This window comes from Acanthisitta chloris, unplaced genomic scaffold (genome assembly GCF_000695815.1).
Source record: "Acanthisitta chloris isolate BGI_N310 unplaced genomic scaffold, ASM69581v1 scaffold10857, whole genome shotgun sequence".
In the NCBI taxonomy this organism is placed as follows: domain Eukaryota; kingdom Metazoa; phylum Chordata; class Aves; order Passeriformes; family Acanthisittidae; genus Acanthisitta; species Acanthisitta chloris.
This window is the reverse complement of record NW_008683223.1, coordinates 97-27,166: the sequence shown is the minus strand read 5'-3', so window position 1 is coordinate 27,166 and position 27,070 is coordinate 97. Positions and strand designations below refer to the sequence as shown.

At 41.5% G+C, this 27,070-nt stretch overlaps 1 protein-coding gene across 1 annotated transcript in view; it reads left to right on the top strand.

The window, feature by feature from the left end:
* TRRAP (transformation/transcription domain-associated protein) overlaps positions 1-26,843 on the top strand; it is a gene marked incomplete at its 3' end in the record, with an annotated part of 33,955 nt that extends 7,112 nt beyond the window's left edge. Inside the window, exons 13-39 of the mRNA XM_009078843.1 lie at positions 870-1,015; positions 1,051-1,139; positions 2,331-2,658; positions 2,759-2,856; positions 3,594-3,788; positions 4,283-4,474; positions 5,951-6,116; positions 7,748-8,004; positions 9,248-9,448; positions 10,490-10,641; positions 11,623-11,822; positions 12,531-12,748; positions 12,848-13,045; positions 14,249-14,509; positions 15,454-15,615; positions 16,006-16,102; positions 16,596-16,717; positions 17,922-18,092; positions 18,784-18,852; positions 20,333-20,452; positions 20,808-20,927; positions 21,720-21,884; positions 22,260-22,441; positions 23,393-23,591; positions 23,950-24,078; positions 24,981-25,247; positions 26,637-26,843. Coding sequence (XP_009077091.1) covers positions 870-1,015; positions 1,051-1,139; positions 2,331-2,658; positions 2,759-2,856; positions 3,594-3,788; positions 4,283-4,474; positions 5,951-6,116; positions 7,748-8,004; positions 9,248-9,448; positions 10,490-10,641; positions 11,623-11,822; positions 12,531-12,748; positions 12,848-13,045; positions 14,249-14,509; positions 15,454-15,615; positions 16,006-16,102; positions 16,596-16,717; positions 17,922-18,092; positions 18,784-18,852; positions 20,333-20,452; positions 20,808-20,927; positions 21,720-21,884; positions 22,260-22,441; positions 23,393-23,591; positions 23,950-24,078; positions 24,981-25,247; positions 26,637-26,843 — 4,711 coding nt within the window. The remainder of the gene's footprint in view (positions 1-869; positions 1,016-1,050; positions 1,140-2,330; positions 2,659-2,758; positions 2,857-3,593; positions 3,789-4,282; positions 4,475-5,950; positions 6,117-7,747; positions 8,005-9,247; positions 9,449-10,489; positions 10,642-11,622; positions 11,823-12,530; positions 12,749-12,847; positions 13,046-14,248; positions 14,510-15,453; positions 15,616-16,005; positions 16,103-16,595; positions 16,718-17,921; positions 18,093-18,783; positions 18,853-20,332; positions 20,453-20,807; positions 20,928-21,719; positions 21,885-22,259; positions 22,442-23,392; positions 23,592-23,949; positions 24,079-24,980; positions 25,248-26,636) is intronic.
* Between the last annotated feature and the right edge of the window lie 227 nt (positions 26,844-27,070).

Below are 27,070 nucleotides of genomic sequence, written 5' to 3'. Positions count from 1 at the left end.
TGGGGCAAAAGGGGATAAATGCACCATCAAAACAGTGGGCACAGTGAAATCAACTCAGTATCTGCCTAATAGTTCAGGAAACACCCTAAATCTTATGTCCAGGGTAAAATCTGAATGAAATTTAAACTGTTTTGTGAATGAGGACCTTGAAACTTACTTGCAATTGAAAAAATACATGGTGATAGTACTTGTTTTCTGTGTCTTCAGTAGTCTAGTTTTTAGGTTTAGGATCTTGCTGACCAAATTAGTGTGTGAACCAGGAGAATTTCCTCTTACTTAATATCAAATATACCTTATTGACAACATGTATTAGATGTAGAAGTATTTGCTCTACTAGATGCTTAACCTGGTATTAATTGTGACAGATTACCAACACTGCTCAAAATGTGGCTTAGAGCTTGCTATTAACTGTATGGAGATGAAAATATCGGGTGTCTGCAGTGGGGGAAGAGAGATCAGAGAGGTGACACCAGTGTTGTGGGGCAGATTGATGCATCTTTGGTTATCATTCTCTTGTGTAACTGCTAAAGCCTTGTGAGCTCTGGGTTTGCATGTGAAAATAGATGATTTGCACTTAGAAATTTGGAAGGAGCTCCAGGCAGTGATGATTTAAGTCCAATTAACAACAGTTTCACTTGTTCTCAGTGTGTTCTGTTGTTTCTCCTGTAGGCCCCTTGCATACAGCACTCTGGCAGACCTGGTGCACCATGTCCGGCAGCATCTGCCCCTCAATGACCTCTCCCTTGCTGTGCAGCTCTTTGCCAAGAACATTGATGATGAGTCCTTGCCTAGCAGTAGGCAGTGATGATTTAAGTCCAATTAACAACAGTTTCACTTGTTCTCAGTGTGTTCTGTTGTTTCTCCTGTAGGCCCCTTGCATACAGCACTCTGGCAGACCTGGTGCACCATGTCCGGCAGCATCTGCCCCTCAATGACCTCTCCCTTGCTGTGCAGCTCTTTGCCAAGAACATTGATGATGAGTCCTTGCCTAGCAGTATCCATGTCCTGTCCGGCAGCATCTGCCCCTCAATGACCTCTCCCTTGCTGTGCAGCTCTTGCTGAATTTGGTGGACTGTATCAGGTCTAAAAGTGAACAGGAGAATGGCAACGGGAGGGATATTCTTATGAGAATGCTGGAGGTATTGATTGGTTTAAAGCACTTGGTAATAAGCTAGATATCCTGTTTTATAGTGTATTGTCAATCACATTTTACTTTCTCCTTAAGGGCTGAGAATATGTAGGAACATCCCGTGTGCTGTATTGCATTTTAGTGCTTTAGGGAAAGGCTTTTGAAGATGCTCTGCACCTCAGATCTTATTCGAGTAAGATGATCTCAACTAGCGTAGAGATGCTTCGTCCCCTCAGCTTCATTCAGTGACTTGTTTCAAAGCAGGAAACAATACATCTTCTGGGGTAGCTTAACTCCTGGGGTGGCTTTTTATTGTTTTACTTTACGTTTTAGTTGTAATCTTTTTTTCCCTGCTGAAGAGTATGTAAGAATGTTGTTTTTTTAATGCCTTCTGGGTGTGTTTTTATGTCTTTAACCTTGAGAGAGGATTTTCTCTCTGGTCTTTGGCACAGCACAATACAGCCTGTAAACTGAAATATCTGCACTTTGAAGCCGGTTGAGTCTTTTTAAGGATCTTCTTTATTTTGAGGATTTTGAGGGACTTTTTCTTAAAAAAAGGTAACCAGGGGTGACTGATTGTTTAAAGTAAGCAAAGTACTTTGTTCAGAGATATTTGATGTAATTGAATGACTTCAGAAACAGCTGTAAATGTTATTAGTCTCAATATGCAGATTTGTCTCATCTTAGAATCAGAGTGATTTGGGTTGGAAGGACCTTAAAGTTCATCCAGTCCCACCCACTGCCATGGGCAGAGACACCTTCCCCTAGCCCAGGTTGCTCCATGCCCTGCCCAACATGTTCTTGAACACTCCCAGGGATGGAGCAGCCACAGCTTCTCTGTGCAACCTGTGCCAGTGCCTCAGCACCCTCACAGGGAGGAATTCCTTCCCATTATCCAATCTAACCCTGCTCTCTGGCAGTGGGAGGCCATTCCCCCTTGTCCTGCCACTCCATGCTTTGCCCAAAGTCCCTCTCCAGCCCTCTTGGAGCCCCTTTAAGCACTGGAAGGGGCCCCAAGGTCTCCCTGGAGCTTTCTCCTCTCCATACTGGACACCTCCAGCTCTCAGCCTGGCTACAGAGCAGAGATTTGATGGCTTAGTATTAGGAAATTGCGAGTGGTTTTTGAAGAAGAAACTTACTTTCTTTTTCTTTCCCCCCTCCCTGCTTTTTTTTTGCTTTGCCTTTCCTCTTTGTGCCTTAGGTTTTTGTGCTGAAATTCCACACCATAGCAAGGTATCAGCTCTCTGTCATCTTCAAGAAGTGCAAACCCCAGTCTGAGCTCGGAGCCGCTGAAGCAGCATTGCCTGGAGTGCCCTCAGCAGCTAATGCAGCTCCTGTTCCTGTTCCATCCCCTGCCCCAGCCACTCCCATAGCCCCTATACCAATGTCTGTGTTTGAGAAACAAGGGGAGAAGGAAAAAGACGATAAACAAACCTTTCAGGTCACAGATTGTCGCAGCTTAGTGAAGACTTTGGTGTGTGGTGTCAAGACCATCACGTGGGGAATAACATCATGCAAAGCTCCTGGGGGTAAAACTGCATAATATTTATCTTCTATAATTCTGCAATTGAAACCTTCCAGCATGAAAGCAAAGAGGATTTTTAATGGTTAACTACTGTCTTCTTTCAGAAGCACAATTCATTCCCAACAAGCAGCTGCAACCTAAGGAGACTCAAATCTATATAAAACTGGTAAAATATGCAATGCAAGCTTTGGATATTTATCAGGTATGGAACATGCTGTCATTGCACTTCTGTTTATACAGTTATATAGCTATAAATATGTTACATTTATACAGTCAGGTCTTTCACTAAGGGTCTATTTGTCAGATGAAACACAAATTCCACATGTAGTGTATTTGCATTAAATATTTAATTAGCTATTGAGAAATTCTCAGTATGAAGAATGAATTTCAAGTAAAAGTTGTATCAAACTTTTCAAAAGTTTGATACAACTTTTGAAAAGTAAATTTCAAAGTACTTTGGCAAAAGTAAATTTCAAAGTACTTAGCAATTGCAGGGAGCAGATTATATTCTTAATAGCCATTATTGTTCATGTAGGTCAGACTGAAACTAATTGTCTTTCATGTAGTGGGTTAAATCTTTCTTGAAAGAGAGAGTTTATGTCTCAGTTGAAGCATTGACATGTCTGTTTATCTTCTGTGGTTACTCTTGATATGTAAACGGATGTGATTTAGTATTAAGTCACTTTACAAGTACACTATGATATCTCCTGCTGTTGTCTTTCCACTCCTAACTTTATAGTATTAAAATCTGTACTGCGAATGCTATTTTAATGCTTTTCTTGTCGCTATTGGCTCTTGTGCCCAACATCTACTCTTATGGAGTTGCATGGGAAACCTAGAAAATGTCAGTTGTTTTCAGCAGGGTTTTAAAGAATAATGGGAAAAGAGTTGCTCAGATTCTGCAACCAGTATCTGTGTGTTCTCATCTGCTCTGTGTAGGTCCAAATAGCAGGAAACGGGCAGACATATGTCCGAGTAGCGAACTGCCAGACAGTCAGGATGAAAGAGGAGAAGGAAGTTCTTGAGCATTTTGCTGGTGTGTTCACAATGATGAACCCTTTGACTTTCAAAGAAATCTTTCAGACTACTGTTCCTTACATGGTGGAGAGAATCTCAAAGAACTATGCCCTTCAGGTTTGGTTTTGTTTGCTTTTTTTCAATTCATAATAAGCAGCTTGTAGGAAATGGCTTAGAAGTGGAGTTGTAAATAATGATGTTGCAGTTAGCATGCAAGATTTGAAGCTAGATAAAAAGTAGCCTGTAAACAACGTAAAAATGGGTTTTCAAATTAACTTTCAAGACTAAGTGGTGCAATACAAACATGAACAGTTTAGAGGATATGAATGGACTTTATGCTTGAAAAGTATAGACTGTTGTGGGGTTGTTGTTTTGTTAATGTTCTGCCATTTGCAGAAGGCAAATCCTATAATATCCATTTAAAATTAAGCTTATGCTTGAACATTAAGTTGCATGGTTGTTTTCCACTGAGGATAACCCAAATCACTGAAGATGGGGAAAGAAATGTCTTAGGTTTTAGTTGGTTTGGGTTTTCTTTAATGGGTAGTGCATTTATCCTTTGGTTCTTTTCATTACAACAGCAGTAACTCCTTTGTGCTTTCCTTTTCTAGATTGTTGCCAATTCCTTCTTGGCAAACCCTACTACCTCTGCCCTCTTCGCAACCATTTTGGTGGAGTATCTCCTGGATAGGCTGCCAGAAATGGGCTCTAATGTGGAACTCTCCAATCTGTATCTCAAGCTTTTCAAGTTAGTCTTTGGCTCAGTTTCACTCTTTGCAGCTGAAAATGAACAAATGCTGAAGGTAAAGGTCATTTGTGTTCAAGACAAGTTTGTTCTGACTCCTCTTCAGGCATCAGCAGAATGTATTAGACTTAAGGGTTAGGTGTTGTCACACATTTGAGTCATTTGATGTTTGAAGCACTGTTTGTAATACATCTCAATGCTGTCCCAAGTGCCAAGCGAAATGTCTTGCTTAGAAGAGGTGGTTTCTGTCAATATTTGCTTCATATTTGAAACCATGAAGTGATAAACTAATTCTGAGTCTAAGTGGCTGATCTGTGATTGTGATCTGTGGTTGCCATAAACCCATGAAATTTTATGGTTAGGATATGCATATTTTCCCCCTTTATTTCCCTATTAATAGAAGACTTTTGCTTGGATTGAAATCTCTTTTCTGTGTGTTGGTGAATCTTGTTCATTCCTGTCATATTCAATGACTTCTTGAGTTAGATATTTCTATGCTCTTGAAAAGTCTGAGGTTAAGGAATGCTATTATTTCTATTTACATGTTGTCTGTGTATTCCAAAGATGCGTTTATGGTCATGAGATCATCTCATTAATGAGTGCATTTAGAAATGCTGAGTTTGAAGCAAGAAGGGGCTTTGCCCATAAAAGCAACAGCTGCTAGAGAAGACGTTAGGATTTTAATGGAATGCTGATAGTTCTCTCATCATTTCTCTTCGTTCTTCTACCTTATACCAATCCAAATCTCTGATAGAGGCAGCTGTGTAAAACGGAGTAGTGACTACCAATTGTCCAGGTTCTTTGAAATGTAGCAGTAATATAAAGCAATATTAATATAGTCTTGCTTAAACTCTCGTAGTTTGGCGTCAAATCAAGGGCATTTGGATTTTATAAGCTGGAGATGAAATTTAAAGAGAATAACTTACTCCCTTCACGGTTTGGTGCTTCTCTTACTGTTTTGTTTCTGCAGGATTGATGAGAAGAGGCCCTTGGGTAGACAATTTACTTGAGTGATGAAGGCTATTTGCATCATTTGCATAGCAATGTAGGAAACTTTTTAGATGTTAATGACTTCCAGAGTCATGTCACTGTCCCTGATCTATATTGATCAGCTGTTTTTAATGATTCCTGTTCATGTTCATGTCCTTTGGTCTAGAAAAGCCACCATTTCCCTAATCTTGTTTTACTTGGAAGACTTTGATTTCCAAGTGAAATTTGAGCGTTCACAAAAATGAAGAACTAGTGATGAAGTTAGATCAGGAGTAAAGGAGTATTGTCAGGAGTAAATTGATATTGTCAATTGTCTTTTCTTGTCATTTTGACACCTCAGACTCAAAAATTAGAGGTGTCATAATGCCAAATTGTCAGTTGGGATCAATGAATCCCCAAATTGGGATGTTGATGGGATGTTTGATCCCAGAGCAAATATTTTCCCTTCTATCAGACTTCCGAAATCTCCTGTGAAACCTCTCGTACAGTACAATGATGATAAAATTGGTGTTTTATTAATCCTCAAGCTTTATTGTCTTTATAGCCACATTTGCACAAGATTGTGAACAGCTCTATGGAACTTGCCCAGACTGCCAAAGAGCCCTATAACTATTTCCTGCTGCTCAGAGCATTGTTCAGATCTATTGGAGGAGGCAGCCACGACCTCTTATACCAAGAATTCCTGCCGCTCTTACCAAACTTACTGCAAGGTAGAACAAACTTTCTTTCCCCACCCCAACTGCTGATTTGTTTATGTAAATAGTAGGAATTAAGTTACGTTCTGCAATTAAAAAGCACTACCAAAACTAAAGCTCTAACATTGGTAAGTAGCTTCTGATTTTGAGGTAAGCAGTTGATTAGGTATCTTCAATGTGGCTTACCATCCTTTGCTATCAGCTGCTTCAGGCTCCATAGTTTTGGCTGCTTCACAATTTCTGCTGCTTGGTTTTCTGCTTTTCGTTGTTGGGGGTTTCTTGTTTGCTTCTTTGATTTGTTTTTTTGCTATGGATTACTTGGTTAGCAAAAGCATTGAGGGGTCAGTGAGTAAGAGAAACAATTCACAGACCATTGCTGGTTTTGTGGGAAGAACATTCACAGAATCACTGATCATAGAATAATCAGAGTTAGAAAGGACCCATGAGGATCACCTACTCCAACTCCTGCGCAGGACACCCCAACAATCCACCCTGTGCCTAAGAGCATTGTCCAAACACTCCCTGAGCTCTGTCAGGCTTGGGGCCTTGACCACTGCCCTGGGGAGCTGCTCCAGTGCCCAAACACCCTCTGGGGGAAGAACTGTTTTCTAATCTCCAGCCTAACTCTCCCCTGACACAACTTCAGGCCACTCCCTCAAGTCCTGTCACTGGTTACTGGAGAGCAGAGGTGAGTGCTGTCCCTGCACTTCCTTCCATGAGGAAGTTGTACACAGCCATGAGGACTCCCTTCAGCCTCCTCTTTTCCAGGCTGAAAGCACCAAGTGCCTCAGCCACTTCTCATGTGGCTCTTCACCATCTTCATTGCCCTGACATTGCAGTGGAGCTCTGGTGCTTGTGCAGTTTAGACCATGTGTGTGCACCTGCATAAGGAATAGCAATGGAAGTAGTGTCAGTCTGCAAAAAGAAATGGAAATAACCATCAGTTTGAATTGAGTGTTTGTGATTGCAACAAGTGTGTTCAGAGGGACTGGGGCTGAACAAGATGTAGAGAACTACTTAAACCTAAGGAGAAACTGATGGGAACTATTCCAGGGCTGTAAAATCCTGTTCCCATCTCCAGCTCTAGGGACAGTTTGTATTGTATTTAGCAAATGTGTATGTTATCCATAAATGATGATGTGACACACATGTCAGTGCAGAAGAGGTGGTTAAGCTCATGGAATACGTGAAATCTTCCCGGGGAGAGATAAATTGGGGAATATGTTTAGTCTGTATGGGACAGTGAATGTACTTGAACTCATTAGATGTTTCTTTTCAGGATTCCAAACATTTTAAACACAATTTTCTCTGTGTGGGATTGTTTTATTGTTACAAGGCTGAGGTTGGAATCAAATTATATCTTTCTGGTTTTCATCCAATGCTACTTTATTGAGTCTAGTATTTCACTTCAGAATATGCAGGGATAGTCTCTTCTCCTCTTTGCATGTACCTCAAGAAGCATTCCCTGCATGAAATCCTTAGGTGTCAGTTAGGATTATGAATGGTATTATGCTCTGTAAAACTATTATTTACAGAGCTATAAGCTCTACAAGGTTGAAGAACGTCAGGTTGTTCTAAATTTAGGAAATAGCAATTTTGACAATACACTTTTTCCTGTGAGTGTATAACTTCTCCATGATTTCCAGGACTCAATATGCTGCAAAGTGGCCTTCATAAACAGCACATGAAAGACTTGTTTGTGGAGCTCTGCCTCACTGTGCCTGTTCGTCTGAGCTCACTGCTGCCTTACCTGCCCATGCTGATGGATCCTCTGGTGTCAGCTCTCAATGGATCCCAGACCCTGGTTAGCCAAGGCCTGAGAACTCTGGAGTTGTGTGTGGATAACTTGCAGCCAGACTTTCTGTACGATCATATCCAACCCGTTCGAGCTGAGCTGATGCAGGTAAATGTGTGGTTTGCTGTTAGACCACAAGAAGTCATTAATTTGCTAAATATTGTTAGAAATTTGGGTGAAGCTTTGGTTAGAAAAACTTGACAAATCTGTCCTGAGAGCCATAGCAGTTTGGGGTGTGTTTGAAAGGACAGTTCGGGTTGTATAAAAGAACACTTCGTGCTGTGTTGTTAAGCTGAAAACTGCAAATTTAAAAGTGAATGAATTGTCCCTTTGTTATAGGATTAAAGGTAAGACTTGGGACTCAAGAGCAATAATACTGCTATGTTTAATGAGCAATGAGTAATGAGAAAATGATTAAAATTGGGTAATTTAAAAATAAAATTACAAGGAACGCTAATTGCTTTCAGTATATCATAAAGTCTTAGATATGAGGTGAAGATGATGTGACTGTAATTCAGAACAGTGTTTGAAATCATAGAATCCTCAAGGTTGGAGGAGACCTCTAAGACCATCAAGTCTAACTGTTAACCTGTCACTGCTGTAACCCCTAAACCCTAAATGATATCCTCCAGTGCCGGATCGATACGCGTCTTAAACACTTCCATGCTAGTGATTCCACCACTTCCCTGGGCAATTCCCTATTCCAGTGCCTAACAGGGAGAAATTGTTCCTAACATCCCATCTGACTCTGCCGTGTCTCAGCTCCAGGCCATTCCCTCTAGTCCTCTCCCTGCAGCCATGGCAGGAGAGACCATCCCCCACCTCTCTCCAAGCCCCTCTCAGGGAGTTGTAGAGAGCCATGAGGTCACCCCTGAGCCTCTTCTGCAGGCTAACCACCCTGAACTCCCTCAGCCCTTCCCCATGTGCTCCAGTCCTTTCCTGCCCTCATTGCCCTTGACTGGACTTGCTCCAGTGCCTCAATGGCCTTTTTTTGGTGAGGTCAAAGCTGGGCACAGCACTGAGGTGTGACCTCCCCAGTGCCCAGTCCAGGGGGATAAGCACTGCCCTAGTCCTGCTGCCACACTCTGCTTGAGCCAGGCCAAGATGCCCTTGGCCTTCTTGGCCACCTATGCACACTGTTGGCTCTCACTGAGCCACTGCCACCAGCACTGCCAAGGCCCTTTCTGGCCAACAGCTCTTGAACTTCTGTGAACTGAGACTGCTTCTGTTCAATCTTGGTGATGGAACTTCTGCAGGATGAGTTATGCAGATACAAGAACAAGTGTTTTCCTTGACTTTATGCCATTCTACCTTGAGTACTGAGGCAGTGACTCTGTGCCTGTGCCCCTAGGCTCTGTGGCGAACCCTGCGCAATCCTGCAGACAGCATCTCCCATGTGGCTTACCGTGTCCTGGGCAAGTTTGGGGGCAGCAACAGGAAGATGTTAAAAGAATCCCAGAAACTACAGTATGTAGTCACAGAAATCCAAGGACCCAGTATTACCATTGAGTTTTCAGACTGTAAAGCATCCATTCAGCTCCCAATGGAAAAGGTACGGGCTGAAGTTGCTTTCTGTCCTGAGAACCTACTTAGTCAATTTTCTTGTGTTACAGGTTTGTTCAAAGTTTGTTTGCTTGTAAAACTTCCATAAAATATGTGGTAGGTCTGTCGGTTCCTGTTAAAGCAGGGATGCTTAGATTTTATTTGCCATTGATCAGGTATTGAAACTCCTTATTTCATACACTCCAGAACAATTTTACATGTTTTTTTACTTCATGCTCATTTCGTTTGCTTTCAGTTTCTTCCTGTCTTTCGGGGAGGAAGGATAGAAAGTAGATAGCTCTGCTTTTAGCTATCTATCTATCTATCTATCTATCTATCTAGAAATTTCCCTATCAGATATAACCTTTGTAATCATCTTCATATGTGAAGAGCCTGTTTTGAATTTGAAATGTATTGGATCTTCTTCTATTAAGTAAATGGTGTTTAGAAGTTGCTTACAGGGATATTTCATCATGCATGGAAAAGAAAAGGAAAGAATTTCTAAGATAGAGCAATTTTGGTGCCATTTATATATGGGTACAAATACATTGTGTACATATAGTATGTAGGGATTAGCAGCAGGATTTGTTGCTGGAGGGAAGGTGGGAGAGAGAGAGAGAGAGAGAGAGAGAGAGAGAGAGAGAGAGAGAGAGTGTGAAGGTGTATCTCACTTCTAGCTTTCTGCCTGTGGAAGTGAATGTATCTGCCAGGAAACGTAGAGTCATAGAATCCTCAAGGTTGGAGGAGACCTCTAAGATCATTGAGTCCAACCATTAATCTGTCACTGCTGTAACCCCTAAACCATATCCTCCAGTGCTAGATCCAGGTCCCTCTTAAACACTTCCAGGCATGGTGACTCCAGCTAAAAGCACAGCAAACACTGTCATAGCTTCAAACTCACTCTTGGCACTCTCTATTTCTTGTCTCCAAACTGTGCATCCTTTAAAGCTTACTTTTAATACATACTAATGATACCATTTCCTTGATTTATGACCTTATTATAAATGCTAAGAGCAAGAAGGGTTTGGTTACTGTGTGTTGTCAATCCCAGGCCATTGAGACTGCTCTGGACTGCCTGAAGAGTGCCAATACTGAGCCCTACTACCGCAGGCAAGCGTGGGAGGTCATCAAGTGTTTCCTGGTAGCTATGATGAGCCTGGATGATAACAAACATGCACTGTACCAACTTCTGGCACATCCCAAGTATGACAATTCTTTAAACATAAATGTGTATGTAAGATTTATAGTGTCTTTAGAACAGCCTAGTTTAGAGTCTGATCAGTGTGTGCAATTAATGGGATTTTTACCTACTGATAACAAGGAATTTTGTTTTGCATATTATTTATTGCCAGTGACATATGTTAGTGTTTCAGAGTTGAATTTTCTTCTGCTAATCACAGTCCAATGTATAATCTATTACCTGTGATCAGACTAATTATTCTTCTGAAATTTTATAGAGTATTATGTATTTTATAATAGAGTCTTATAGAATTTTATATGTTTAAATAGTTGGAATATTCTGGTGCTTAATTGTACTTTAAAAATGAATTTAGACTGATGTTTTGTAGGTGTGTCTGACCTTTAACTAAAGAGAAAGAGAAACAGAATTCAGTTTCAGTGACCAAGCTATAGTCACACACCTATGTTTGCCTTGGTGTGGGACCTTTTAATTGAATTTTTAAACATATTTTTCAGTTTTAGTCCTTGATACTTAATGATTTTATTGCTTTTAGACAACATTGCCTACAAAGTGTTTGCTGACTTCAAGCCTTGCAGTGCGACTAAAGAGCAGAGTAGCTTTCACAATTTGCACTTGTTAGATTTGATATAAAAATAGCTTTGCAGTGGATAGGTTTTGTTGGGTAAAAGAGGGGGAAAATGTCAAAATACAAATGACATTGTGTAATTGAGTTGCAGTGTGATGCCTGTACACCTGTTATTGGTGTGTATTTGTATTTCTGAACCACTGCCTTGAAATGTTGCTCATGAAGTTTGATGTTGCTCATCATGTTTGAGACCAGCTGACAAAATGAGTATGGACTGAGTGAACTGGTCTAGCTCTACCAAAATGAGGGGAAAGAAGGAATTAGGTATCAAGAGCAAACTTGAAATCAAGTCCTTGACAACACTTGTGTTTGAGCTGCAGTTCGGATTGTAACACACTCCATGTTTGTTGCCTTTCAGCTTTACTGAGAAATCCATACCCAGTGTGATCATTTCGCACCGATACAAAGCACAGGACACTCCAGCTCGGAAAACCTTTGAGCAGGCACTGACAGGAGCCTTCATGTCAGCAGTCATCAAGGATCTGAGGCCTAGTGCTCTGCCCTTCGTGGCCAGTTTAATCCGTCATTACACCATGGTGGCAGTGGCTCAGCAGTGTGGTGAGTCCGGAGCCACAGAACTCTCTGCTGGAGAAGTCTCTGCTTAGAGGAACTAAGAAGGGAGTCACAATATTGCAGTTACTTCTGTTGGGTTTTTTTGTTTGATGGCTGAATTATGTTTTAATTCTTGTTAGCAGTGAAAATTGCTAAGTAAAACAATCAGTCCTTTCATAATACTTTTAAATGCTACAACCTGTGGAATAATTTCCAATTGGAGCAGGTTATAGTTCCAGAGCATTTGTGTAACATGTTACAGGCTTTAATTGGGTTGTTTTCCCTTGTGGATTTGAAGGAGCAGTAGAGGAATTAGGTGAACACTAGACCACTGCAGTGTGTTATGCCTGTGAAGAAAACTTTTGGTGTGGAGTTGGGCTGTATGACAAGTAATTTGGGAATAGACATGCTGTAACCATATCACTCTTCATTGTCACATTAACGGGACTTGAATTTTTATGATTCTTCATTTTGATTAAACCTGTGTGCACTGCGTAGAGGAAAACATTCAAATAGATGTAATCTTTTTTTCTTCTAAAAATGAAGAATGCCTTACACTCCATTTATATGCAAATACGCCCAGGCTTTACTGCTTTTGCCATCAGCTAGTCCATGGAGTAATAAAACCTAATTAAAAGGCTATTCATATTGCAATATCCATTGTTTTATCTTTATTTCCCCCTTCTCTCTTTTCTTCCCCTTTACAAATGACAGGTCCTTTCTTGCTGCAGTGCTATCAGGTAGGGAGCCAGCCTAGCACAGCCATGTTTCACAGTGAGGAAAATGGGTCAAAAGGGATGGATCCCTTGGTGCTTATTGATGCCATAGCCATCTGCATGGCTTATGAGGAGAAGGAGCTCTGCAAGATAGGAGAGGTGGCTCTGGCAGTGATATTTGATGTTGCCAGCATTATCTTGGGCTCAAAGGAACGGGTAAGGTTGTTTTTAAATGTATTTAATTAGTTTCAGACAATGCAATTTTGCTCTAAAATGAGATGGAAAAAGCAAATTTATCAATTTCTTTGTCTCCAGGCCTGTCAACTCCCCTTGTTTTCGTACATCGTGGAACGTTTATGTGCTTGCTGTTATGAACAAGCTTGGTATGCCAAACTGGGAGGGGTTGTGTCAATCAAATTCCTTATGGAAAGGCTGCCACTCATTTGGGTCCTCCAGAACCAACAGACCTTCCTGAAGGCACTTCTTTTTGTTATGATGGATCTAACTGGAGAGGTATGTCATGAATTAATTATATAGTATGGGGAAAACATCTTAAACCTCGTAACAACCTGCCAGGATCTGAAGGGCCTACAGGAAAGCTACAGAGGGACTCTGTGTTAGAAGCTGCAGTGACAGGACAAGGAGGAATGGGGAGAAATTGAAAGAGAGAAATTTAGATTAGATATTAGGCAGAAGTTTTCCCTGTGTGGGTGGTGAGACACTGGCACAGGCTGCCCAGGGAGGCTGTGACTGCCCCAACCCTGGCAGTGTTCCCAGCCAGGTTGGATTAAGCCTTGAGCAACCTGCTCTGGTGGAAGGGGTCCCTGCCCAGGGCAGGGGTTGGGACAGGATGATCTCTCAGCTCTATTCCAGCCTCTTAACTTTCTATGAAATTCACACAGGTTCAACTCTTGCTAATCTTGATTTTCCTGATCGTAAAAATGCATCAGAGTTAGGAATGAATTTTAGTCATTTAACCTTAAACCAAGACCTGAAGTTAGGAATGACGTTAGGTTTTTCCACATAGCTTTGCTGGTGTTGTTGAGTTTACACGTGCTTCTCTGGGAGCAGAAGGGAGAAGATCTGCAGTGCAGATCAACAAAAGAACACAGATCCACTGTCACACAGCATAGAATCATTAAGCTTAGCTGAAACTCAGAATCAGCAAGTCTGGCTGCTAACTGATAGCTGCCATCTTCACCATTGAACCATGTCTTCAAGTGCCATATTTTTGTACATTTCTCTGGACAGCCTGTTCCGTTGTCTGACCACCCTTTCCTTGAAGAAATTTCTTTCCCCATATCCAATCTAGACCTCACCTGGTGCACTTGAGAACATTTCCTCTTGTCCTGAAAAATATGCATGAAAAACACTGGGAGTTTTGTTCTCTTTGCATTCAGTTTGAGAGGTGTTCATCTTATCAGAAAACTTAGAGATACCTGGAGAATCATCTGATTGGCCATTGCTGGTTGTGAATCCCATGGTGACAGCACTGTGAAGGGTCCCAGTGCTTGAGATCATTTAGGCAGTTGTATTGCACTGCAGCTCAGAGTTTTGGGATGACTGGTGGGAAGGCTAGTTGAATATGTGTTTAAGTTTGATCTGGTTTTAGCCATTTGCAGAGGCTTCATCAAAACAAATTCTAAGTTTGTTGATGAGTAGATTTGTGATCTTTGCTCTGTGCTTAGTTAATAAAAATCGTCTATGCTGCCTTAGGTTTCCAATGGAGCAGTGGCAATGGCCAAGACCACACTAGAACAGCTCTTGATTAGATGTGCAACTCCTTTAAAAGATGAAGAAAAGACAGAAGAAATCCTGACAGCACAGGAAAAGTCTTTCCATCATGTAACACATGACCTTGTTCGAGAAGTGACCTCTCCAAACTCCACTGTGAGGAAACAAGCCATGCATTCACTGCAGGTGCTTGCACAGGTCACGGGGAAGAGTGTCACAGTGATCATGGAGCCACATAAAGAGGTAAGATATTAACTGAAAGTGAGTTTAAAGTTGCTTTCTAGTTTGAATGTGCAGAAATGCTTTTCTGAGTGCATTTTTCCACATTAGTGAATTGAGTTCTTTGTGCTTTGATAGCATATGTTTGTTGTTTGTTTCATTGTTTTCAAATACAGTGGTTGGAGGAGTATAGAGATTCCTACAGGCTATGCCTGACTCTCAGCCAGTATTTATAGTGTCTTTGGGTTGGTTTCCTTCCTTAAATTATGGACTGTTCATCCTACCACCAATCACACGTAGGCTAGGCCACATTTTGAACCTCAATTTTGTGTCAGTCTCCAAACATGAGGCATACTGCTGTGCTTTTCTCTATCCAGAAAGAGACTATAATGATCAAAGCTGGCTGAAATAACCTTTTGCTAGATATTCTTTAAAACTAATAACATTCATCCCCTTGAAAGACAAGTGAATGTACATAAGCATTAAGGCCTACCACAAAATTATAGAGGTCATTATTGTAGTTTGGGGACATATAAAGAAGGCCTTAATTTATATCTTACTCTGCAGAAGGTGTTGATGGAACAGAGTGAGAAGTTGGTGTAATGGAAAAAAGAACTTTTTTATTTTCTGATGTTTTTTGAGCTTAAAATAGATATATTCCTTGACTTGAACCTTTTAAAAGCTTCAGTGTATGAATTTCTTTGTTGTTTATAACCTTATGTGAAGTTATTAAATATCACAGATCTGTTCACAGAGAACATGTATTACTTACAGATTCTGCATTGTTTCATGTACTGACTGTAAATTAAATTACTTCAGAAATTTTTCTCTTTATCTAAAGGTTTCTAAAGAGATAAATCTGCAGCCACAATAGCAAGTGGATAGACATGTGCAGCCATTACTAGTGGTGCCTTCTCAGTGGGTCTTTGTAGTACTGCTAACTCAGTGATTTAAATTGCCTTATGTAGGTTCTCCAGGACATGGTTCCTCCTAAAAAGCATTTACTTAGGCATCAACCTGCAAATGCCCAGATTGGCCTGATGGAGGGAAACACATTTTGCACCACTCTGCAGCCACGATTGTTCACGATGGATTTAAATGTTGTGGAGCACAAGGTTTTCTACACAGAGGTACTTTCTTTTCATGTCCTTTTTATGTCCTCATATATGATGTGAGCTTTGGTGTTACAGTACTCGTTTAGTAGCCCTGAGTTTCATATTTAAGTCATATTTTATACGCAGTATATCTATTGAATAAATTGTTGTGCTACCAAAACATAGATATTACTTGTTAAGGTTTTTCAGTCCCTAATAGTTGGAGAAAAATTAAATATAAAAACTATGTGTAGATCAAACTTAGAGAAAATGTCTCATCATAGTCTCATAGCATGTTAAGGGGTTGGAATGGAGCCAACCCCCTGCCCTGGGCAGGGACACCTCCCACCAGAGCAGGTTGCTCAAGCCTTCATCCAACCTGGAAACATGAATCACAATGCTGAAATGATTGTTTGTTTTTCCTAGTTACTGAATTTGTGTGAGGCTGAAGATGCTGCTTTGATGAAACTCCCTTGTTATAAAAGCCTTCCATCACTTGTACCTCTTCGAATTGCAGCCTTGAGTAAGCAAAACTTCCTAACCAGAATTTGTTGTAGCTCAGCGTCCTTGTGAGCTCCAGGCAGGCGCAGACTCAGCAGGAGAGCTGAGCAGGAAAGCTGAGCTTTTGAAGACTGATGAGTGCTCTCCAGAGGTCACAGTCAGTTTAATGGAGAGGATAATGGGAAAGTAGCACTGCTTTCTTAATTACTAGAATTTAGTTTCTGAAATGACCCCAAAATATTTTAACTATATTACTAATATATATACAATGATATATACAGTAATTATAATAGTATTTTAAGGTTAATTATATAGTATTAGGAAAACTTTAAAACACTACTAGATTTCCCATTCTTTTCCTATTTCCTGATGCGTGTTGCTTTTGGCAGTGCATCCAATGCTTTACATTGGTGACATAAAAAGAAGCTAGAAGTGGTGTAGAATTCAGGTTTATTTTCCTCTCTCTTTTCGAAATTGAGATAACAAAGGGCACAAATTCACTTTGCTATTTTCAGATGCTCTAGCGGCCTGCAATTACCTGCCTCAGTCAAGAGAGAAAATCATTGCTGCACTCTTCAAGGCCCTGAATTCAACCAATAACGAGCTGCAAGAGGCAGGAGAAGCCTGCATGAGAAAGGTGACTGCATTCAAACAACATTCATTTTCAGGCTACTGTTCTTTCTGCTTTCCTTCCTTGGGACAAAGCTTCTTGGGGAAGTTCTCCACAGGAAATGTTGTCTGTTCTGTTCAGTGATACTGATAAAAGGTTCTGTCAGATACGTGTTTTAAAGGGTTTGAACTTAGCCATAGAAAATGGTTCAGGTTGAAATGAAGCAGCATAAACTCTTGGACAAGGGCAATGGTAAATCTTGCATGGGGTTACACTTCTCTGGCTGTTTTGTAGGTGCTATGTTGTTGTGTGGAACAGCTGGAAGGACAGGGAAAAGGATATTCTCTCCTTATGGTTTGTTGTGCAGTTGCTGTGCCTAATTCTGATTTAATACTATTCTTCTAAATGAAAAAGCAGCTAATAAAATTACTTCCAGCCTCTGTATAATGATGTGTATGTTGGCTGCCATGTAACGGGATGTGGCTGCAGCAACACTGGTGGTTTGGATTGTTTATGCCATTGATGACCACAGGTCAGATGTCTTTTCATGTCGGTCTGGTCAAGAGAGGGAACATGCCTATTATTTATGGCTTGTTGACAATACAGTTGGGTTGAGAGGTAAGAGGGAGCAAATAAGGGTTTTTCTGACCTATACAGCAGAGTTTTCTGATCCTTTTTGTCCTGTGATGAATTCCTCTTCACAGGATGCTTGGTTATTACAGGAAATACTCTCTCTGGCTGATTGCAACGAAGTTCTTTTGCCCTTTTATGTTGTTCAGGGTGCACTCGGATTGTAACACAAAATTAGCTCTATTGCCAGAGTCATAGGCAGTTAGTTCTTCATAAAGCAGTGTCTTAGTAGCTTGTCCATAGCTATGTATTTCATAGTGTTGTAGTATGTCAAGGGTTTGGAATGAACCTCAGAGATCATCTAGTCCCAACCCCAGTTTACAGCTATGGCAGCTTTTCACTCTGTAATTAAGATCTCCTACTTGATTTTTTTATGGAATATCCTGCCACGTGTCAGAAAAACTTCAGTGCTTCCCAAATTCATCTTGTCACCTTGTCTGTCTTGTCACTGTATCTATTTCTAGCAATAACTGTTGGTTAATCTGTTGCATTCTGATAGTATGAAATAAAAGAAGAATCAAGTCAGCTGAATGTATTTTCAGAAAGATGCTCAAAAGTCACTTCGCTCTCCATCTGTATCTTAATCTGTACTCTCCTGCAGTTCTTGGAAGGAGCCACCATAGAAGTTGATCAGATCCACACCCACATGAGGCCATTGCTGATGATGTTGGGAGACTATCGGAGTCTGACCCTGAACGTTGTGAATCGCTTGACATCAGTCACCAGACTTTTCCCGAACTCTTTCAATGATAAATTCTGTGACCAGATGATGGTAAGCCCAGTCAAGTTTTTTAGTTTAGCTCTTCCAGAAGAAATAATCTTCTAGCTCCTATTTGTATTGGTGAGAAGTTGAAGAACAGTTCAGTAGTGATTTGATGTATATGTTGGAAGCCAAAGATTTTTGTTTCACAATTAATGAAAAGAAACATTCATTAAACATTTGGAATTAATTTCTAAGAATTACTAATCCAGAAAGTTGAAAGATGTTATTTTTTAGTCAAGACATACCTACTTTTGCTTGGACAAATTGATCTTTAAGCAGGGTCCGACCAGCACTGTGAAAATAGGTTTTAAATGGTCTTCCTAATGGACTCAGTATGGTGCTGTCTTGATTTATAACATTTTGGAAGGTATTGCCCTGTGTTTTTGCAGTTTTTAAAACTGTGTGTGTGAAGTCTTTTATCCTTTTGGCTGGGATATTTAGATATTTGAAGACGTTACATATCAAGCAAATCATAAAACAAGTGTAAAACTGAAGGTTTGTATGTCTTTAATGTGTCTTAGCTGAATACAGAGAAGACTTTTAGCAACCGTAAACTCTTCAATCTGAAGGAATGAAAAGAACTCATCATTTTTCCCTTTGTTTCCTTCAAGGAATTATTTCTGCCTCTACTTCTTTGCTTGTAGCATATGCTAAAATGGAACAGGCTAATTAAAAGACACTAATGATCCTCTCTTTCTAGCAACACCTGCGTAAGTGGATGGAAGTTGTAGTTATCACACACAAAGGTGGACAAAGGAGTGATGGAAATGTAAGTTAATGGATGCTTTTATGTGAGAAGAGAGGAAATAAGTGGTATTAATGTTTTGGAGCTCAGTCAGTTGTAAATGTTGCCATTGCTGATTGCACACTGATGTGTTGTTACAAGCTAATGAACTTAGATCTATATTAAATAGAAATCTTAGTCACAGGAACTTCTTACCTGCTGACAAGGCTTACTTGAAAGACTGTTCTATACAGGTTGGTGTGGGAACAGCTCAAGGACTTGTATTTTTTATTCCCTTCAGGATCTTTTGCTTGGAAATCTGCTCTTCATTGGAATGGCTGATGAGCTCAGCAGTATAATCCCTCTTTTTGCACTAATATGTTTGATGTTCAGAAAGTTATACATAATAATATAATCCCAGTTGAATTTAATTTATTAAATGCAAGTTCAATATTTACTAGTTGAGATCGCATTAAACTCTCTCTCCCAACCAACCTGGTGGCCTCAATGTTGAGCTGCATGAAGCTAATCTGTTGTCTTATACATGGGAAGTTGTACAGACTAATGTCACTGCTTTGTGCTCGTAACCATAGAGCACTGTGGGGAGTTCCTGCTTCAGTGGAGTTTCCTGTAGATTGCAAGTCCCATCATTCTATTAATGTTTTACTAATCACTTACATGAAGTGTTCTCAGTCCTGCACTTCAAACCATGAGAGCAATCTTGGGGCAGTCTGTCTAACTCCATGTTAAAGGAGTGGGGCATAATCCTTTGTGTTTAAATGCAGTTGGAGAAAACGCAGTGCCTTTGATAATCTCTTTTTGGACACTGCACATTGTGACTTGGTTTTGGAGAGAGGATGAGGGTGGATGTTTGGTTTTGTTTATACCTTTTCCCACTGAAGGAAAGCCACACTGTAGCTAACTGAAATAGAGTCTCCAGTTAAATCACAATGAAAAACAAGGCAAAACTGTGTTGGATTTGTGGAGAATTTCCTAAGTCATGAAGGTAGGGAAGAGTAGGAAAACTGTACAGAGAGACCTGGACTGACTCCATCAGTGTGCTGAGGACAACTGCATGAGGGTCACTAATGCTGGTCACTAATGGTCCTGCACTTGGGACACCACAGCCCCGTGCAGCTCCAGGCTGGGGGAGGAGTGGGAAGAGAGGTGTTGGTCACAAAGGGCCTTGGCAGTGCTGGTGGCAGCGGCTCAGTGGGAGCCAACAGTGTGCACAGGTGGCCAAGAAGGCCAAGGGCATCTTGACCTGGCTCAAGAGCAGTGTGGCAGCAGGACCAGGGCAGTGATCATCCCCCTGGACATGGGACTGGGGAGGTCACACCTCACTACTGTGCTCAGCTTTGGGCCCATCACTGCAAAAGGCCATTGAGGCACTGGAGCGAGTCCAGCCAAGGCTAACGAGGGCAGGAAAGGGCTGGAGCACATGGGGAAGAAATAAGCTATGTGATACTGTTTTATCCATTATAACTGGTGATATTTATTTAACCATATTTCTTTTTACATATAGGAAATGAAGATTTGTTCAGCAATTATCAATTTATTTCACCTGATCCCAGCTGCTCCCCAGACTCTGGTTAAACCTCTCCTGGAAGTTGTTATGAAAACAGAACGAGCAATGTTAATTGAGGTAAAAGTGGAAGTGAACATTGGCATTTTTACTTTACAGTTTTTTCAAGCATCAGTATAATTTTTTAAAATAAGCACTGTAATTAATGTATGTGTATATATATAAATTATATATAATAATTGTAATATTTTAACCATGGTGTGGGAACATTGAATGTAATAAATGAATATATATAAGCTCTTCAAGCCTTTTTGGGGGTGTTAACATATGTCAGACTCTCAGAAATGAAGTGCTGAAATTGTCAATAAATTCTCAAAAATTCTCTTCTGGACACTTCGTATCTGCATAAATGCCAAAAGTAGTAGAAAATCCTCTGTACTCTGCATTTTTAAGTTAAGCTCTATGAATTTTTCAGGCTGGAAGTCCATTCAGGGAACCACTGATCAAATTCTTGACACGTCATCCATCCCAGACTGTGGAGCTGTTCATGATGGAAGCCACTCTGAACGATCCACAGTGGAGCAGAATGTTTATGGTAAGCTGTGTGGGGAGGGGAGCCGGAAAAAGCCCTCAAACTCCATTCTCCCGTCTTTTTTCCCCTGTATGACCTTGTAGTCATAGAATCAGCCTGGTTGGAAGAGGCCTCAAAGATTGAGTCCAACCCTACCGTCATTACTAGCCCATGGCACTAAGTGCCACATCCAGTCTCATCTTGAAAACCTCCAGGGATGGTGAATCCACCACCTCCCCGGGCAGCACATCCCAATGCCTCCCTGTAAAAAATCTCTTCCTAATATCTAACCTAACCCTCCCCTGGCAGAGCTTGAGTCTGTGCCCTCTTGTCCTGCTGGTTGCCTGGGGGAAGAGACCAACCCCCACCTGACTCCAGCCTTCTGTCAGGGAGTTGTAAAGGGTGACAGGATCTCCCCTGAGCCTCCTCTTCTCCAGGCTGAACACCCCCAGCTCCCTCAGCCTCTCCTCATGGCACTTGTGCTCCAGTCCCTTCACCAGCCTCGTTGCTCTTTTCTGGACCTGCTCCAGCACCTCAGTATCCTTTCTGAACTGAGGGGCCCAAATCATGTCCGTAATCATGGTCTTACTCTGACTGTAGGGTGCCTATTCCTGGGTTTGGATTTGTCCTGAAGTGTTGATTTTTATCCCTTTCCAGCACATGTAGGGCTGTTACTGAAGTTGTAGAGTTTATTTTCATCTATGTGAAACACATCCTCTGCAGCTTCAGTGAGGACTATAAAAGCCACAGGATGATTTAACCTTCTGGTATTTTGGCTTTCCAAAGGTACTAAAATTATTTCTTCCCCTTTTTCAGAGTTTCTTAAAACACAAAGATGCTAAGCCTTTGAGAGATGTCCTGGCAGCTAATCCTAACCGATTTATCACTCTGCTGTTACCTGTGGGTACCCAAACAGCTGTCAGACCTGGTTCTCCAAGCACCACCACAATGAGACTTGATCTGCAGTTCCAGGCTATCAAGGTACTCATTTATTCTGGTTTGTCTCTGCACTAGATAGTTAAAACCTCTTTAGCCTCATACATAGGCTTTCAGTGTGTGTGTGTGTGTGTGTGTTGTGTTACAGCTCATAGGAAAACGCTTGTGAAAACATGAAGTATTTGTAGTCAAAGTCACTCTGAGAAGGAAAAAGAGACAAATTAATTGTAGTATTTATCAAGTAGGATCCAACATGGCAACAGAAACTTAATTTTTACAGGAATTCATTTATTCTAATCTAACCTATTCTTGCTGTTGCATATTTTAGAACCCTTAACTGACCTTAAAGAAATGTTTTTATATCACTGTTTCTACCAACAGTATGTTGACTGTGCATTTGTCTTGTTCTGCTTTGCACAGATCATAAGTATTATTGTTAAGAATGATGAATGTTGGTTAGCAAATCAACACTCCTTGGTGAATCAACTGAAACGTGTGTGGGTGAGTGAAGCTTTCCAGGAGAGACACCGTAAGGAGAACATGGCTGCGACGAACTGGAAGGAGCCCAAGCTGTTGGCTTATTGCTTATTGAATTACTGCAAGTATGTAAAGATGGTTATTTCCTATGCATTAGAATCATAGAATCATCAAGGTTGGGGGAGACCTCTAAGATCATCAAGTCCAACCATTAACCTGTCACTGCACTGTGACCCCTAAACCATATCTTGTAGTGCCTCCAGATGCCTCTGAAACACTTCCAGGGATGGCAATGCCACCACCTCCTTGGGCAATATTCCAGTGCCTGAACACCTTAACAGAAATAATTTTTTAATCTTGAAAATCCTGTAGAGGTGTGGAAGGCTACTAAAAGTGTTCTGCAGTTACTGAAGAGAAAGTGTAAGCTATTTCCATGCACTGCTATTTGCTCTCAACCCAAGCCTCAGGTACTGCCTGCTCTTGTCTCGGCTGGTTTCACAGAAACACAGAATGGGTCAGGTTAGAAGGGACCACAATGTGTCATCTGGTCCCTTCCAACCTGCTCACGCAGGGCCATCCCAGAGCAGTTCTTGAATACCTCCAGTGAGGGAGAATCCATGACCTCTCTGGGCAATCTGTTCAGTGCTCAGAGACTGCACAGGAAAGAAGCTCTTTCTTGTATTCAGGTGGAACTTCCTGGGCATCAATTTTTGCTGTTACCTCTTGTTTTATTGATTTCCCCCACTGAGCAGGGTCTGATCCATCTTGGCACTTCACATTCATGGTCCAGGAGCTCCATGTCCCTCTAGCACTGAGGAGCCCAGAACTGGATACAGTTCTCCAGGTGTGGCCTCACGAGGGCTGAGCAGAGGGACAGGATCACCTCCCTGACCTGCGGGCGATACACTTCTTAATCCACCTCAGGATTCCATTGGCCATCATAGTCACAAGGGCACACTGTACCTGTGGACAACCTATTGTCTACGGAGTTGTTGTTTCAAACCAAGTTGAGTTCAGTGAGCACAGTGGTTAGTGTATGTTTTCACAGGAGCTTTGTATTTGATGTGTTTTTACAGGAGGAATTATGGTGACATAGAGTTACTTTTCCAGTTGCTTCGAGCTTTCACAGGTCGGTTCCTCTGCAATATGACTTTCTTAAAGGAATACATGGAGGAAGAGATCCCCAAAAACTACAGCATTCCCCAAAAAAGAGCCTTATTCTTCCGCTTCGTAGACTTCAATGACCCAAACTTTGGAGATGAGCTCAAAGCCAAGGTAACTAAGGCAATTCAACGAAAGCAGCCTGGTATTTACGTTTAATTTTCTTCTGGGGAACTTGCGCAACAAAACTCCCTTACTTAAATGTCAGTGAGTTAGATAATTGGCAGAGCCATTTAGGTGAAAATATCACACCTGAAGAAGAGTGATAATAAACACAGACAGCAATTCATCTTGTTTTCAATGCTCACCACTTTAGTTTGCACTTTCTGAGTATCTTTGCCCTTGCAAGGAAGAAAGAGGGGGCAAAAAACCCCCATATGTGTCTTTTAATTATGGTTTTATTTATGGAAAACACATAAATATTGGCTGTCACTAGAATATGATAGTTCAGTATAACTTGTTTACTCTGTAGGTGCTGCAGCATATCCTGAATCCTGCCTTCTTGTACAGTTTTGAAAAGGGAGAAGGTGAACAGCTCTTAGGCCCCCCAAACCCAGAAGGAGATAATCCAGAAAGCATCACTAGTGTTTTTATAACCAAGGTAACAATCTTTGTTTGCATTAAAGTGTTTGAAAATCAACCCAAAAAGTTGTTCCTCTTATTTGGTTTTTAATGCTGATTTGAATGAGTTGTGCTGTTGTAAATACTATCATCAGTTATATCAAATCACTTCGTAATGTGAGATCCATCAGGAGAATTGGACTCCTATTGTCAGTTTATGATATTTTCAGGATTTAGAGATTCATAAATTGTTAAGGGGTTGGAATGGACCTTAGAGATCATCCAGTCCCAACCCCCTGCCCTGGGCAGGGACACCTCCCACCAGAGCAGGTTGCTCAAGGCTTTAGCCAACCTGGCTGTGAACACTGCCAGGGCTGGGGCAGCCACAGCCTTCCTGGGCAACCTGTGCCAGTGTCTCACCACCCTCACAGGAAAAACTTCTTCCTGATATGTAATGTACATTTCCCCTTTTAAATTTCTCCTCATTCCTCCTTGTCCTATCACTGCAGCTCCTAACACAGGCCCTCTGCAGCTTCCCTTGAATACTTGTCTTTAAACGTGGACCTTACATGGCTGTAATCGCAGTCCTTTCTCTAAGGAAGGCTTTCCATGAATATTAGTATCTTTGTAATTCTGAACTAGTTAGCAGGTGTAAAATAATTGTTGTTGATGAGGGTTGGGGGTTTTATTTATTTTTATAGCTCAACACTTTCGGAGTTCCCAGATGTGATTATTATTTACAAACTCACACTTTAGGAGCTTGTTTTGTGGGTATTAAACTGAGCCAAAACAGTAATGATGGGGTTTAGTTGTCTTAATAAACCACTCAAAGAGCAAAAAGCTCAGGACTTTTGCTTTTCTAATTAGAGAAGTTGTGGGGTTTTTGTTTACTTGTTTTTTCCTCACTTTCCTTCTCTCCTCTTTGATCATCCCTGAAACAAGGTACTTGACCCAGAGAAACAGGCTGATATGCTGGACTCTCTGAGGATATACCTACTGCAGTTTGCCACGCTGCTGGTGGAACATGCCCCACACCACATCCACGACAACAACAAGAACCGCAACAGCAAGCTGCGGCGGCTCATGACCTTCGCCTGGCCTTGTCTCCTCTCCAAGGCATGTGTGGACCCAGCCTGCAAGTACAGTGGCCACCTGCTGCTGGCACACATCATTGCAAAGTTTGCCATACATAAGAAGATAGTTCTGCAGGTATATAGCCCCATGGGGTTGTATTCATATGCCTATAAGTGATGTTGCTAAGTTCTTTATATCTCAGAGGGCTGCGCTGCACTTCAGAGGGACCTTGATGGGCTGGGGAGATGGGTAAGGAACCAGCTGAAATTCAGTAAGGGCAAGGGCAAGTCCTGCATTTAGGGAGGAATACCCCTGAGCACTCGTACAGATCGGGCATTGACCTGCTGGAGAGCAGCTCTATGAAGGACCTGGGAGTCCTGGTGGGCAACAAGCTGTCCTGAGCAAGCAGTGTGCCCTGGGGGCCTAGAAGGCCAATGAAATCCTGGGATGCATTAGGAAAAGTATTACCAGCAGGTCAAGGACGTGATCCTGTCCCTCTGCACAGCTCTGGTGAGGTCACACCTGGAGTACTGTGTCCAGTTCTGGGCTCCTCACGACCGGAGGGACATGGAGCTCCTGGAGCAGGTCCAGCAGAGGGCAACAAAGATGCTGAAGGGTCTGGAGCACCTCAGTGATGGGGAAGGGCTGAGGAAGCTGGGGCTGTTCAGCCTTGAGAAGAGACAACTGAGCGGGTCCTCACTAATGTATGCAAGTGTCTGAAGGGGTTGCCAAGGGAATGGATCAGGCTCTGCTTAGTGGTGAAAGCCAATAATACAAGAGGCAACAGGGAGAAACTAGTGCACAGGAAGTTCCACCTGAATATGAGGAACAACTTATTTCCTGTGCAGTCACTGAGCATTGAACAAATTGCCCAGAGAGGTCATGAATTCTCCCTCACTGGGGATATTCCAGAACCTTCTGAACACAACCTTGAGCCATGTACTCTGGGATGGCCCTGCTTGAGCAGAGAGGTGGGACCAGATGACCCGTTGTGGTCCCTTCCAACCTGAGCTATGTGATTCTGTCAGTCTTTCTTTTACTCTAAGATTCAAAGCAGAAGCTGCACAGTAGCTTTGAATATAGTTTGGTTCAAATGCCACAAGCAAATAGAGAAGCATCAGGCCAAAGTGTTAATACAAATCTCTTTGGGGATAAGAGAGGATTAAAAAAAAGGTTGGACGATAAGTGATAACTGGAAGGGTAAATGGGACAAGGCAAAGTTCTGTTGGTTTAATTAACAGAATTGGTAATGTTCCTTCATTTAAGGGAGAGACAGTTGAGACAAAGTGTGGTGCCAAGGGAAAACCTCAAATTGGACAGTGGAGAGGGAGGAAGGAAAGGGAATGTACAGGAAGCAGAAATATATGCTGTGTATGCTGATGTATGATCACATGTTTAACAAATGATGGGCCTTTAGGTAAATGTGGTTTTTAGAAACCGTGTTGTATATTCTCTTTCTTTACAAATCCTTTGATTTTGTAAGTCTGTACAGTATTCCTGTTGATCAGAACCTTTGCTGTTCAGGTGTTTCACAGTCTCCTGAAGGCTCACGCCATGGAGGCCAGAGCCATTGTGCGGCAGGCCATGGCCATCTTGACCCCGGCTGTGCCGGCCCGCATGGAGGATGGGCACCAGATGCTCACTCACTGGACGCGAAAAATCATTGTGGAGGAAGGTCACACAGTGCCCCAGCTAGTACACATTTTGCACTTGATAGTCCAACATTTCAAGGTACTGGTACCACTTGTTCTGTAGTCACTGTATGTCCTATATTAAGGAGGTAAACTAGAGTCTGAGTAGAAAAATAACATCATCTGGTTTAGATAATACACAATGTTATATATTATATATTATTCTATATCTGTCATATGTGTAATATGTTATATATAACATATGTAACACATATATACTATCATGTATGTTATATATAATGCTGTATAGAGTATATGTACCATACA